Genomic DNA, 14,854 nt, shown 5'->3' on the forward strand with positions numbered 1-14,854 from the left:
CAATAGCAACTCCAAGTTAAGCGCCCTCTCATGTCAAATCTTAACATGTTCAATCATTCATACTGTTTTACAGCATTTACTTAAGGTGACTGTTGGTTCACTCGCCTGACTTCCATGCAGGCAGTTCAGGTTCAGTACCCACTCTGGGGGGGTGAATGGTTGGCTCTATTTGCGCTGTGTTAAGAGGCAACCAGTCCAAGGTGTTAATCCAGCTATAAAACAAACCTTTTACATGACAAGTGTGTTCTGACGGACTGAAGTGTTTATTTCTCAATGCCGACCATAGACAAATGTACAAAATACAGCCATTCCTCTAAAGTGGAGAAAAACACTGACCTCTTCCAAGTGTCAATACAAACATATAAATGTACATTTTGTTTTAATAAATACGTACAGGCTTTATACAAATATGAATAGCTTCGGTTGAAATGATAGCTTGCCGACTAGCTCATAGCTGCTTAGGTTCCTTTAAGTCTCGTTGGACTTGAAGAACCACAAACCACTGAGAAACACGTTAGTCAACTAAATGCTACCACATTCAGTTAAAAAGCTGCTTCTTCCACATAACTCTTTTTCAAAAACACTGATGGCTTTTCAGCTGCTCCACATCACAGAAGTTCACGCCACAGGCAGAGCACTGCATTGAAGCCTTCTCGCCGTTGTGAATCAGCTGGTGTCTCTTTAAGTACTCCACTCGACTGAAGCGCTTGCCGCACGCCTCGCATCCGTAAGGACGTTCGCCCGTGTGGATCCTCTGGTGGCGCTCCAGATTCCCGAGCCGGCTGAAGCTACGCCCGCACAACGGGCACTGGTGCGGCCTCTCGCCCGTGTGCACCAGATGATGGCGCTCTAGGGAACGAGAGTGCGTGAAGCGCTTACCGCAGATCTCGCAACAGTGAGGCCTCTCGGCAGCACAGGCGCACTCGTGGTTCTTGAGCGCCCACGCATGGCTGAATGTATTTCCGCAGTGGGCACAAGGGAAAACGTTCTCCTCACCAACACTGTTCTGTAAATGGGCGCCGCCTAGCGGGCAGGGGTGCTCCTCCATCTCAGCTTCTGTCGTGAAGCCGCCCCCACACTGAGGGCAGAAGTGAAGCAGGTCGGGGGCGGCGTCCTCTTCGCCGCCGCTCTCGCCCGCGCTTCCTGCTGCAGACGGCTGCAGGCGCTCAGATTCCACTTGCTCCGCTCCATCCTCTCCGTTCAGTGCCAAATCGCTTTCTCGCATCTTCCTGACTCTGCCTGACCCGAGCGACCCTGGCCTCGTGTGGCCCTTCACGCGGTCCTTCGCCCGGCCTCTGCCTAACTGGTCCTCTCGCTGCAGCGTGGGCGGCTGTGGCGCCGCATCTCCGTCCTGCTCCATGCCGTCCAGTCCGATGTACTTGGGAGGCAAGCCGAGCTTGCTCCCTAACGCCACCTCCGACGTGGGGCCCACGGGCTGGGAGGCCGTCATAGCAGCCTGCTCGCGACCTCGCTCGGCCCTCAGTGCAGACTCCAGGCCCCTCAGCTCGTCCACAGTCATACCGCCCTCCGATGGCTCCACCGTGCCCATGTCCCAGTCATTGTCCTCTTTCTTGGCGGATGTGAGGCTCAAGGGATAATCTGCCAAGGAGATGCATGTGAAGAGTGAGCACCAAATACAGTGACCAAGCCACAACACTCTGGCCATTTGCACAATATATAATACTCAACACCAGTTTTGAATCTCGTCATTCAGCTCCTAGGGAGACAACACCAAGTTTTAGAAAAAGTAGTGAAGCATTAACCAGTTTGCCAGATAAGTTCAAAAGAGTGCATTTTAAGTCCCTCCTAAAATTTCACCCAAAAGTCCATGACGCCTAACTTTTTGTAAGTCGTGTACGTATATCCTTTTTGTACCACAAATCATGCACTGGACCATTTTTTTCTAAATTTTCTAATTAGAGATATAAGTACACTTTTCAGTTTTTCGCCAAATCTGCCTTAGTTTTTGTCCCCTACAGCTGGTACATCAGGTTTTTAACAATAATAATAATAATAATAATAATGTGTAATATAGTAATATATTTGATAATATTTATGAATTATGGGTGAGGTTCAGCAATGTAGAGAATGAAGCAGCCACTTATTCTACTACTGTGTCTGGCCACGCTCTTTAATTTGTGAGTGACTGTGTGGATGAGATGATTCTGCAAATTTGCCCCTTTCGGAATCAAGAACAATCCCAGCTGTCCGTAACAATGTCATAAAGCAGTCATAAATATCAAACAGCCCGACTTCTTATTATCAAACGCCTTTAAATTGGTCACGGAAATTCATCGACTCACTAGCGCTAAGGTTTACGCGCTAGTCATTTAGCTTCGTACGGTCCTTATAGCATCCATTTAAAATACTACTTGAAAATGTATTCACGACAAAATCAATTGAGGTCCATGACCAAATCGCGCGAGAAAGTCAAATGGAATCAAAGGATGTAAAATCTAGGTTCAGGTGTATATTGAGCAAGTACACCAAATGTTGTTGTGGGTCCATGTATTTTGTTTTCTATTAGTCAGTAATAAGTATACACTGGGGCTTGTTACCTTCACTTTGAGCTCCGGAAATATCCCGGAAGTTGTGGTTTGGCCGATCCATCTTCAGAGCCTCCTTGATCATCCTGAGAGAAGCCGGCTGATATCCCTCGTTCTGGGTAAACTGAATGGAGAAGCACAGAGGATAATGAGCAATTTTCCAAGCAAAATAAAATAGAGAAGCATTTTTTTTCATTAAGGTTGCCTTTGCTCAGCAACACACATCGTTGTATAATTATGGTTTGAGTAAAATTTTGTGCGCAATAGATAAAAATCCACAATATAGAAACCATTTAAAACTTCATGAACTTCAGTAAAGTAGTGAAGGAGACGCCGATTGTGTGCGGTTGCGTGAGTGTCTTGGTGTGAGCTTTGGCTGGCAGAAGCTACTGCATAAGTGTGCTCACGGCATTGTTCCACAGTATAGCAGCTATTCCCGTAGACCAGGAATAAATGCTATTGTTGCAAAAGATCATGAAATGCAAACTGGAATTTTGATTATGTGTCAAGTCGCAGACAATAGAGTTCCAAACGGTCTGCAGGTACTGAATTATTCAATTCCATCACTTGGTGTGTAGCTACAGCTAAAGGAGAAGAACTTGTTGGTTGATGCTCTTCAGTAAGACAGACGAATTATTATGCTTTGACTGACTGCACAGGTGCTTCACTGCGTGGGCCTTTTAAGTGGACAGAAATGCTCCATGCTCCTGTGACGTGGAGAGCTCACATTCTGAAATCAAATCGCTGGTCCTCTATTTGTCAGCACAGCTGCAGCGATCCGACCACAAACAAAACTCTCCTGTTATTTTGTGTACAGATGCAAAGAAGTGTTGCTGCTTTCTTCTCCTCATCCCTCACCTCCTCTTTTATGCTGGTCATCTCCTCCCCCTCACAGCCGAGACTGCCTTCCCCTTCCTCATCCCGCACCATGCCTTCCTCATCCTCGTCACCCCTGGGGAGCTGGATGAGGTACATTTGCTTGGAATCTTTCTCTCCTTGTCCTGCTGCCACCACTGCTGCTGCTGCTGCACCTCCTCCAGCGATTGCGCCTCCTCCGCCTTCCTCCCACATGCCTCCAGACCAGCCTCTACGATAGGCTGCTGCAGGGCCCTTCTTTGACTTGCCTGCTGAGGAGAAAAGAACTCATGAAGACAAGCTAGATGGAGAAATGTGAGGATGAGGAGGGAGAGTGAGTGGGAGGAAATGATTGGAGGGCCAGGAGCGACGGACGAAGGAGAAAACAAGGTGTGTGGGGGAGTAGCACTTAAAAAGGAAAATGAGAGAATTGGACTGACGAGTAAACGGGATGGGGACGACAGGAAGTACATGAAGAGGAGACGGAGAGAGTATGCCTAATTGCTGTAGTGGATGAGGAGAGGAAGAGGAGTGCGTGAGAGACGTGACAAAGAAGCAAAGCGCACAGGAGGAGGCGGGGGCGGGCAGGAAGGGAGGAGGACTGAGGGGGCAGGGAAGTGAAGGAGGTGGGGGAGGGAGAGGAGCCATGGCGGGAGGGAAGAAGGAAGAGCTTCAAAGCAAAGAGAGAGGAGGGGGAGGTAGAGGACAGATGGAGGAGGAGGCAGAGGAGGGAAGGAAAAAGGAAGAATGCGTCAGAGCAGAGGAGAGAGAAGGGGGAGGTGGAGGACAGGGAGGAGGCAAAGGGAAAGGAACATGAGGAGGAGGGTGGAAGAGAGTGTCAAAGCACAGAGGACAGGGAGGCGGAGGATGAAGGAAGAGGAGGGAAGACTAGTGTCTCAAAGCACACAGGAGACGACAGAGGGAGGCGGAGGCAGTGAAGGAGGACAAGGAAGAGGAGGAAGGAGGGAAGAAGAGTTTGTCAAGCCACAGAAGAAATGAGAGAAAAGAGGGAGAAGAAAAGAGCGTCACAGCACACAGGAGAGAAGAGAAAAGAGGGGATGGAGGGAGGGTGGAGGAAAAGGAGAGAGGAAGAATGCAAAGCACAGAGTGAAGGGAGGACAGGAGCAGGCAGAGGGAGCAAGATGAAGAGAAGGGGGGAGGGAGGGATGAGCTCTAGCCAGATGGTTTGCAACAAAACAAGTGATGTGTCTCGGTATAAGCCTTCTTATGTAGCAAGATCCCTGCTTCTCAAATTTTAACAATCATGAATGACAATGATGAACATTTATTGAAAACAATTGAATTTTTTTCTTTCCCTCCAAATTGCAATTCAATTAGAGATTTTCTTTCAATGTCTTTTTATAATGTATGTTTCAACAAACAATCCGATCTGTTATGTATTATGCAATACTAAACTAAAGGAAAAATAAAGCACCGTGACATCTACAGCACTACAATTACAGGTATCTGAATAACGAACAATATTACTTGAAGTTCAGTAAAAACAAAATATAAATTCAAAAGATGTGGAAAGGTTGTGTTTCTTTTTTTAAAAAAATGGGAAATTACTGACAATCATCAACATCAAGTTTTGTTGTAAATCACACTACAGTATATGTGTACCGTATATACTGTATTCTAAGGCTCAGCAATATATGTCGCTGACACAGAAATGGATTTCTTCAGCGTTTTTGTTATCACTAACTCCCTCGCTCTCACCAACCCTCAAACTCCGCTCCGCTCTCAATACAGTATGACCAGTCAAACCGCCATCTCACCTGCAGTGAGAAAATTGTGTTTGATCAACTCACAACGCTATTGGAAATACAATTAATCGTTCAGCTTTAGCTGACACCCACGTGGAACTCATCACTTCCACTTACGTTCCTTCTCAACTTTCCGTTTGTGCCGTCCTTCTTCCGCGACAATGGGTCCGGCGTTGCGGCGGCTCGCAGCCCAGCCGGCGCCGTACATGCGTTCCGTCCTCAACTTGTTCTCGGTGAGCCTCAGGCGCAGCTTGAGAGCGTCGTTTTCCTTCCGGTTAAGGGAAAGCTCCACCAGGTAGTCCGCCACTGTCTCCTGGAACAGTTTGGTGATCTCGCATACGGACGCCCGGATGAGGCCGTCCATGACCGCCGTCAAATGCGTCTCAAACGTGGTCACCGATTCCTCCATTGCCGCAGGGAAGGGTCTGAACAGAAGCTAGACATGAAAATGGATTTGTTACCTTGGTAACATTAATACAGTAATCAGCGACAGAGCCATGTAGACATTGGCAAAAACATAAAAAGTACTTAACTACGACCTAAAAAAAAACACAGTGGTACCTTGATTCATGAGTGCTGTGGTTTAGTTGTTTTGTTTTGTGAGCCTAAAATTTCATTAAGTAGTGAACTCTCAAAAGACTGAAGTGTTTAATAAGTTAAAAAGTTGTTGGAAATTTCAAAGAAAGAGAACCTTGCAAAAAAAAAATATTCGTACCTGAGCGGGGATCGCATTATTTCTCTAAATCGTTCAGCCCTAATTACAAGCAAACTTCAGTTATGTCGCTGTTTCTATAATATGGGTGGGAAAATAAGGAGAGTGATCGTCCGTCACCTTTCAGCAAGTTACTGAATGGGAGAAACAGTCAAACACGGAAATGTAAAATGTAGTGTAAAGGTTGTGTAACTATTTATGAATCACTAGATTAAAATATAAACACACCACACTCTCTGATCCCTAAACATTTTGGTAAGTCAAACTCATTTTAGACCATTAGCCGTCATTAAAAATAAGAACTTACACATGATTTCGTTTCAGCACATCATAAACATACTTTGAATACTCCCTGGAACTTGTTTGCAACCCGGGCAAACCCCCGAAATTCAAAGACGTCAACTCGTCATGATGCTTCACTTGAACTGATTTTTATCTGGGGATTTGATGCTATCTACGGGAATTTTAAGCATTTTTTTTTTCAAATCGCAAATTGTAATCCATAAAAAATGATTTTGTGTACTGCAAATTATAACAGTTTTTACGCTGGAGCAGTTTTCCTTCTCTCACCTTATAATACACACGACACAACACAACATTCACAACAAGTGTGGTTTATCGATTGTTACGATGTCCCAAAATATGTATAAATCGCAATCTAGCATCATGTGTTCGAGTGGGATCATGCAAAAACAAACAGAGGAGCAGCAACCACCGCGTAACGTTACGTGGGGGTCCAATTAGCCAGCAGGCTAATTCGCCTTCAAATACGCACCGTTTGTTTGGATGCTTTGGGTGAATGCGTGTAAATCGCAAAGAGGTCGCTTGGGTTCAACGTTTCCGACACAGCCCGAGTCCAATTCGAAAGCAGAGGAAGACGGCGACAAAGGAAAGGGCCATCTAACTTCAGCGCTGCTTCCCACCGCGACTGTTTTCGCCCTCGCCTCCCTCAACGCTGTCGAATGATGCTTGGGGAGTGGGCACATTGCGCGTGCTCAGTGACGTCATTGCCATGCAGACAAGAGCAGTCGCGCTATGAGCATGGAAACATTTGACTGGCAATCGTCAACGTCGATTTGTACGCCTTATTGGATGGGACAAACTGCAGCAATTACAGAAGATTAAATCATTTACTGCTAGATGTACCAAACGTCTACAGCAAAGCCACATATCATGAGAGTAAAACCGCCAGACTGAACAATTACTTTTTATTGTCTTTGTACATTTTGCATCATTTTAGCAACAAGAATTGTTGACTTTGTCGAAAACAACTTGGAGTGCTCAATCAACCCATCCTGCATGTTTTTGGGTTGTGGGAGGAAACCGGAGCGCCCGGAGAAAACCCACGCAGGCACGGGGAGAACATGCAAACTCCACACAGGGAGGGCCGGAGGTGGAATCAAACCCGCACCCTCTGAACTGTGAGGCGGACGTGCTAACTAGTGCGTCACCGTGCTGCCTAATGTTTTCATAATAGCATAAAAATGGTCTATGTTACGTAGTACCATATTTATTGAGATATTTATGAATTAAGAGTACAGGTGGTTTAGTCCATACCGCACAAGCTATTAAAAAAAACCTAGAACCTAAAAAACCTGATGCGCTAAAAAAATGTCAACTTTTTTTTACTCAAAATAAATATTGATTGATTGATTGATTGATTGATTGATTGATTGATTGATTGACTGATTGATTGAACTTTATTCATCCCACCGCGGGGAAATTCACTTGTCACAGCAGCGCATTTGAGTGCAAGAATAATACGAGTGCAAGAATAAAACAAGTGCCAGAATTACAAAAAAGGGTAAATAACAGACAAGGACAAACACAAGTGCTGCTAGTAGAGACGAAACACATTCATTTTATCAGGTGGCATGGATGTTGTAAAGTCTGACACCAGAGGGAATAAAGGACCTGCAGAACACCGTTCCTTCCTAAACCAAGGGTGCAAAAGTCTGCCGCTAAAGAAGCTGCTCAGGGACCGCACAATCTCATGGAGGGGGTGAGAGGTGTTGTCCATGATGGATTTAAGCTTAATCAACGTCCCACAACCTCAATGTAGTCCAGGGGACAGCCCAGGACAGAGCTCGCTCTTCTGACCATCTTATTCAGTCTCCCCCTGTCCCGGTCAGTACTGCCCCCACCCCAGCAGACCACAGCGTAGAGGATGGCTGAGGCCACCACAGAGTCATAGAAGGTCCGGAGGAGAGCCCTGCACACATATAGGGACAAATAAAGTCATCGCTGATTGAAATTTGCTGTTGATCGATATAATTATGATTAGTACCTTACTCATTAAAATATTCATTATCCCAGCAGCAGTGAATGATATACATTTATAGTTGTGGATCAGTTACATAAACCTCTAAGGTGTGGTTGCCTATAGCTGCCATAAGATGTCGGCAAATCGCTTTTTTCCTATTTGACAAGGCTACGGCCTGACTGCATATAGCTCCTCCCCTTACTTTAACAGCGTTCCTTGTCCCTAAAATGGCACAAAATGTTGACAAAGCAAAACGTTTACATTTAACAACGTTTTGGTCTGAGCACAAAAACAGACAATAATGCACGATAGTTTAAAAGTATTCGCAAAATTGTGAATGTGCTGGGAGTTCATTGTAAACATGTATACTCATTGAAAAGTGACATTGTTTATGTGCCTACCTATTTCCCCAATGTATTTAGTTTGTTTATTGAATGGGTTCAGTGCATTTAATAACAAGATTACGGGCGGTTCTGTCACCTTAAATATGGCAGATGCGCTGACGTATTGCAGCAAGGGGCCAAACCACGAGATGCGACATTTAGATCTATGATTCCATCGCTCGCAGCTTCCGGAGCTCGGGGTTTTCTTCCAGTCAGTCAGAGAGAGTAGAGATTTGTCTTTTGAAAGAACCGAAGATTGTTCGTGTGGAAACCATGCCGATGTTTGTAGTTAACACCAACGTGGCTCAAGACAGCGTGCCGCAGGCCCTGCTGTCAGAAGTTACCGAGGAGCTGGCTAAAGCTATGGGCAAGCCTGCACAGGTATGACAGCGACACGCATTCGTCCTGTTACTGTTCATCACCTGGCTTTCTTACTTGTTTCAGAGTTATTTGCAGATATGTCTATATTATAGACATATATTATATATTATAGACTCTACAAAATATTATACAGGACATACAAGGATAAACATGTAGAAGTTTCCGTGTTACTGTATTCTTTTGAATGACTGTGGTGTGTTGAATTCAGCTGATCTTGCTTTTCAGAAACTACACAATGTGTCTTGTTTAATACCGTGATTTAAGTTTATATATCTCTCTTCATTAAAAATACTGAAAAATGTGACAGACAAGATGATTTGGCAGTATCCCCAAGGTCTGAGCAATTTTCTTGATGTCATTTATGCTGAGTTGAGTCGTTCGCGTTTTCCCAGAGGTGTCAAACCGACGACCCGCGGCCCATACACTGCACATTAGGGATTCAATCCAGCCGGTTGGGATGATTTTTGCAAATAATAAAATAACACGTTACCTGCATTTTTAATTCATTATTTTTGAAGTTTCTGTTGCCTTTTTTGTCCATTGAATGTCACAGACATAACGTTTATGTGAAAATAATTCCATACTGTAGAAATGATTTATTTTAATACACTGAAAATTTCGAAATGAATATATTCAGAATTGACTTGTAAACATTTTCACCGAAGCTAAAGCCATAATTTCGAGTAGTTGTTATACCCGTTGTTTATTCAGCATCGGCTGTACTGAACTGGCCCATTTGATACCGAATTTGGGTGAATGTGGCCCTTGAACTAAAAACTTTTTTGTTGGGGGGGGGGGGGTACAAATAGATAACCTTGTGTGTGATATTAATTGAATGATCCGCCCAATTGTTCTCTCTTTTTTTTTGTATGCATCAGTACATTGCTGTGCATATCAACCCGGGGCAAATGATGATGTTTGGTGGGAAGGGAGACCCGTGTGCACTCTGCTCCCTCCACAGCATTGGGAAGATCGGCTCTGCTTATAACAAGCAGTACTCTAAGCTACTGTGTGGACTTCTCAACAAACACCTGGGTGTATCTCCTGACAGGTACATTATGCTAACCATCTATTATCATGAGATAAGATGGTCACTACCATTTTAACACAATTGTTCTCTCCTCACCATTTACAGTACATCCACACTCTCTCTTTTTGTCTATTTCAGGATTTATATCAATTTTGTGGACATGGATGCGAGCAATGTGGCCACGAACAACTCTACTTTTGGATGAGATGGAGGTTGAGGACCTCAACGAAAATATCGTTCCAGTTGTAATGAAGAGTCGTAGTTAAAATTTGCCAAGAAGCCAAATTAACATTAGAAGATGAGCTTGCTGATTGAACTTTTGTTTAGTCGATATAGATTTTAATGTATCTTTTCCCTCTGCATTAAAGTACATCTGGTTGCACCATTTTTTTTTCTAATTGTCTCGTATTTCGTATTGCGTCTTTAATATATATAGACATCAAATGTGTCGAAATGTCATGATAGGTGAAGATTTCTCATACATTTGCTGTGTGAAAATATACCAACTGTTTTACACTCAAAGGAAGAGCTCTTAAATCTTAGTTGTGTGTGGCGTTTTGTGAGAAAGAAACCAAGCAACCCGACATAAACAGACTTTTTGAGAAAGCGTATGAGAGCACAGAATAAAGAGTAAAAAAAACACTACATAAAGCAACAAATAGCAAGTAATTCATCATGATGGAACAAAACAATAAATTAAGTCTCATCTTGGACATCATTATTATTTTCTTCACCCATAATCTATAATTAGAAAATAAAACACAAACTTAACATTTAACTACTGTTGGCAAGAATCTGACAAACAAATACAGCAAGTAGGAATTGAGGGAAGGAGCACTTTTCATTGTCACTTTGAAAAATTATTTCATGCAAGACACTTTGGTAACCATACTTCTATCATTGCGTGATGAACGTCTGTTAAGATTCAAATTCATATTAAAATACTGCCCATTGCTGTTTGAAAGTAAACAACTTTTTTCAACAGTTGGCCCGAAGGTATTCCAGACGCCAAAGTTTGTTGTAACGTGGATCCTATCAACCACATCTACATCTGCATGCTATCAATACATATACTATTCTTCCCTCTCTGGCCATTATCATCAACACGTTTCTACTTTTGTGTATTTCAGCATTTATATTAATCTGAAACAACCCAACTTTTGGCTGAGATATCATTGAGCCAGTTCCTCAGAGAAAATCTTTTGATCTGTTTTGAAGAGTCACAGTTAAAAATGATCAAGAAGCTAGAACACCTGTCTAAGTTTATTTCACGTAGCTTTGCACTGGTGTTTCTCCCCTAGAATAAAGCACACAGTGTAAAATAATGTTTTCTCATTGATCTCAACTGAATTGCATCACATGCTGTGACAACGTGCAAGGTAAAGTACACAAGAAAATTCCTGGGGCAAAATACATTTTATTATATCTATATTTTTATGAAAGGCAGTTTGTGTTTTACATGTTTTCGACAGAAGGACGGATGGATACACGCACACACACACACACACACACGCACACACACACACACACACATACGCACATATACACACACACACACACACACACACACACACACACACACACAAAAGAGTGCGAGACAGAAATTCTAATGTCAATGGTGAAATATGTATATATATTTACTTACGCTGGAGCAAGTCATTTTCTAGGAACTTTTTGCGATATAGCCGATGGCTTACACTGGGTGGCAGCATTAACACACAAGTAAATCTCAATATTTTCTAGATTCGGCCCTCAGCACATTTCACACTGTGCTCTTAATAGTCTGATATTTTTTCCCTGATCTTTGCATACATTTGCACGATTGCACATCAAATGTCTCTTGACAAAAACTGCCCGATCAGCCTTTAGGTATGTATTTTAATGGCAGCAGTGGGACGTTTGTTTCACTTGGGAATGACTTGTGATTATACTCTATGTTTCTCCCCCAGGCAGCAGAGTTTCATTGGACCCTCATCTCTCCCAAATCTGTCCAGAGGAATGGGAAAAGACAAACACATGAATGGACGTGTTCAGTATTGTTCAGTAGGTTTGAGAACTACTAGTGGATGTGAACTGCTGCTGAGTTAAGCTACAGATTTTTAGACCATTTCATGCTCTGCAACGTACCGTATTCTGTGTATGGTTGTAAAATCCAGATCAAAACCCAGTTTCTCACACAGATTTGGGTTTGAAAGTACCTTTATTTGATTGTATGCATTTAAAGTGGGTCATGGTGATTTAGCAGTGTTTTCTGTTTATACAATTGTTAATATGTAATCTCCTTTCTGCTCTAAGAAGCTTTGCACCAACTGGAACAACAAATGAGCAGCTGACCTCGGAGGACTGAGATGTGTGGGAAAAATACAGCAGAGCAAATCCATGTATGATGATGCAGGTATACAGTAGTATGTTTGCTTTCTGCTCTCGAACATTAAGTAAAAGCAGACAATATAAATTATGGTTTTAATGGCTTCGCAGACCATTCCTGCAGTACAGGTTGACGTGGTATAAATGAGTTCTTAATGTTAGTGCTCACAATAGATGTCATAATCACGATTCCCCACGTCTGGCTGGGCTCTAATGTGCTGTTTCCCTTTTATGAGCCCATGTTTCAGTTTTCCCCCCACCCTCAGGCAGCTGATTTAATTCACCAGGGGTATGAAAAAAATTCCTCTCAACTTCTTGCCTTCGAGCCATAGTGTCATTCCATCACCATCCTATGATCCCTTGGGAGGAAAATGATCCCCCAGATACCCCAGTTATTGCTCCAATCTCAGAAATTTGTCATGATGGTGTATAATGTAGTAAGGCAATATTTGCCTGTGCGCTACAGGAGGCAGTAGGAAACAGCTCATTGCAGGTCATGTGATACATGTAACATGCTTCTCCCTCTGGTGCATTTTATGTGGTGTGAGCATTTGCCGGTGCTCGGGGACTTCTGACCGTAATCTCCGCTTTCATGTGGGTTGCCATTATAGTAGTGAATCGTCTCTTAACGGATTACAACATCCCTGCTCAGGGTTGATCCAATGTCTGCAGTTAGTATTTAACTTCTCAACTTAATGTGCCAGTATTATCAGACTGGGAGTTGCTACACATATTCATCTTTGATAATTTTTTGAATCAGCCCAAATGTTAGAGCTACATTTTGATGTTGATGATATTAGCATGATTTCAGGAACACTAACTGTATTAGGTGAAAGTATTAATTGGAAGTATATTATCTTTCCTTTCGGAAAGTGTTTTGACAATTGAATGCATTCACACTCCCAGCGGGTCACTGGTTGCTAAGCAACCAGTGTCGTGGGGGTTGTCCAAAGGGAACAAGCACCTGGTCAACAGTGGGGCACAAGGTCACAAGCATTACAGGACACAATGGTGCTCCTGATCAAGGACCCTGATTGTTATCATGTAGACTGGATGCGGGGCAGAGCAGAGCCTCTCTTATACCTCCACTTATCCATATTTGTCAGAAACTCATTTTGACATTCTCCAGCACTACGCCACATAAATGAAAAGGTGTTGACTGTAAAATGTCAGCGAGCACTTTAATTACTAAACATAAATTGTTGAGGATTCTACAGAGTCGATGCGAATCACCATTTCATTAAGCTAAAACCACTTGAATGATTTTTATCTCCCCAAAACCTGTACAGTAACTCTCACCACATTTGGAGTCCTGCAATCGTGCTTGTAAATCACGTGAGCACACAATCTTCACTCCAGGGCATATCCACGTCCAAGTGATGATGACATTGGCAGACTTATAGTTCTTTGTCGCCAAGGTAACAACACTAGTCCAAAGCCTAATGGCTTGGTCGCTACAGGAGACTGGCCAGGTCAGGTACGCTGGGTCAACAAGCTGACCTGATACACTCTTACAAACCTGTTCCATGTCCTGATGATTATGATGGCTTGATCATTTTTTTTGTAGAGAGAGCATGTAGCTGTTGGGCTGTTTGAGTGATGATGGAATTAATTTTGTTCCTCTTTGGATGCTGACACTTTTACTTACTTGGTCAGCTTGTATGTGCTAAAGAAACTAAAAATGTGAAAAATAAAAAATGGCAGCAGGATTATAGATTTAACCAAAGGAGGATTTGTTGTCTTGTGGTTGAAGCTGAGCTGGTGGATACAACGATTAAAATATACAATATTACTCTACGTGTGAAACTGTTGGTGGGTTTTGAGTTAATGGGAAAGAAAGAAGAAAGAAGGGAAGCTGTGAGGGGGGAGGGGGGGTTAATGCACAGTGGCGGTCAGCCAGCACCAGCGACGGTACCAACTGTTACTGGCAGCCGTCACTCTGCAACCACAGTGGCGGAATCGTGTGTGTGTGTGTGTGTGTGTGTGTGTGTGTATGTGTGTGTGCGATGTGTTCAGGTACACCCACTTGGCATCCATGTGTGACTAGACCACAGTGTGGGGGACCTGGTGCAAAGCCGACACGACAGAAGCAGATAATGTCTGCTCCCGTTATCTTCTCCTTTTAAAGGGCCAAACACTGATACAAACATACATGCACAGAGATGCACATATGTACAGTATGCCGTAGATTTGAGCTGAGTACCAACTACACACAAATGTATGCCCATTTTACATGATGTTGCACAATCTAAAATTCTAAGAATGAGTACTCTGTACTAGTTTTGCAACACTGAAACTACCTATGAGCTAACGAGGTTTTACTGTGCAAGTGGTTTGTTTGCTTTGTATATATATATATATATATATATATATATATATATATATATATATATATATATATATATATATATATATATACAATATATAGGTGCTGGACTTGGGATGGAACCCTCCATGCATGGTTAGGAGGAGGGTTCCATCCCATATATATATATATATATATATATATATATATATATATATATATATATATATATATATATATATATAT

General features: G+C 42.9%; 3 protein-coding genes across 11 annotated transcripts in view; 2 read left to right on the plus strand and 1 right to left on the minus strand.

The window, feature by feature from the left end:
- Positions 1–244: 244 nt before the first annotated feature.
- On the minus strand, positions 245–6,871 carry LOC148404368 (uncharacterized). 2 transcript variants are annotated; one of them, XM_088380072.1, is made up of 5 exons: positions 6,655–6,871; positions 5,285–5,603; positions 3,405–3,670; positions 2,559–2,670; positions 245–1,599 (listed from the first exon to the last, which is right to left on the minus strand). In XM_088380072.1, exons 2-5 carry the CDS (start codon positions 5,574–5,576, stop codon positions 575–577), a joined length of 1,695 nt encoding a protein of 564 aa, XP_088236198.1. In that variant the 5' UTR covers positions 5,577–5,603; positions 6,655–6,871; the 3' UTR covers positions 245–574. The 2 variants fall into 2 exon arrangements, with proteins under 2 accessions (XP_088236198.1, XP_088236189.1); XM_088380063.1 differs by having other exon boundaries at positions 3,405–3,673.
- A 1,792-nt stretch (positions 6,872–8,663) lies between these two features.
- Positions 8,664–10,323, plus strand: mif (macrophage migration inhibitory factor). The gene is made up of 3 exons (XM_088372313.1): positions 8,664–8,906; positions 9,785–9,957; positions 10,075–10,323. The coding sequence occupies exons 1-3, from the start codon at positions 8,799–8,801 to the stop codon at positions 10,139–10,141; spliced, it is 348 nt and encodes a 115-aa protein (XP_088228439.1). The 5' UTR covers positions 8,664–8,798; the 3' UTR covers positions 10,142–10,323.
- Positions 10,324–11,680: 1,357 nt separating this feature from the next.
- Positions 11,681–14,854, plus strand: part of LOC148404370 (serine/threonine-protein phosphatase 2A 55 kDa regulatory subunit B gamma isoform) — a 47,997-nt gene continuing 44,823 nt past the window's right edge. For all 8 annotated transcript variants that reach the window (XM_088380163.1, XM_088380255.1, XM_088380239.1 and 5 more), the window contains exons 1-3: positions 11,681–11,805; positions 11,886–11,979; positions 12,232–12,331. The gene's annotated coding sequence lies outside the window, so the exon portion shown is untranslated. The remainder of the gene's footprint in view (positions 11,806–11,885; positions 11,980–12,231; positions 12,332–14,854) is intronic.

This window comes from Syngnathus floridae, chromosome 1 (genome assembly GCF_059516105.1).
Source record: "Syngnathus floridae isolate MCC-2025c chromosome 1, RoL_Sflo_1.0, whole genome shotgun sequence".
NCBI classification, from domain to species: Eukaryota; Metazoa; Chordata; class Actinopteri; order Syngnathiformes; family Syngnathidae; genus Syngnathus; species Syngnathus floridae.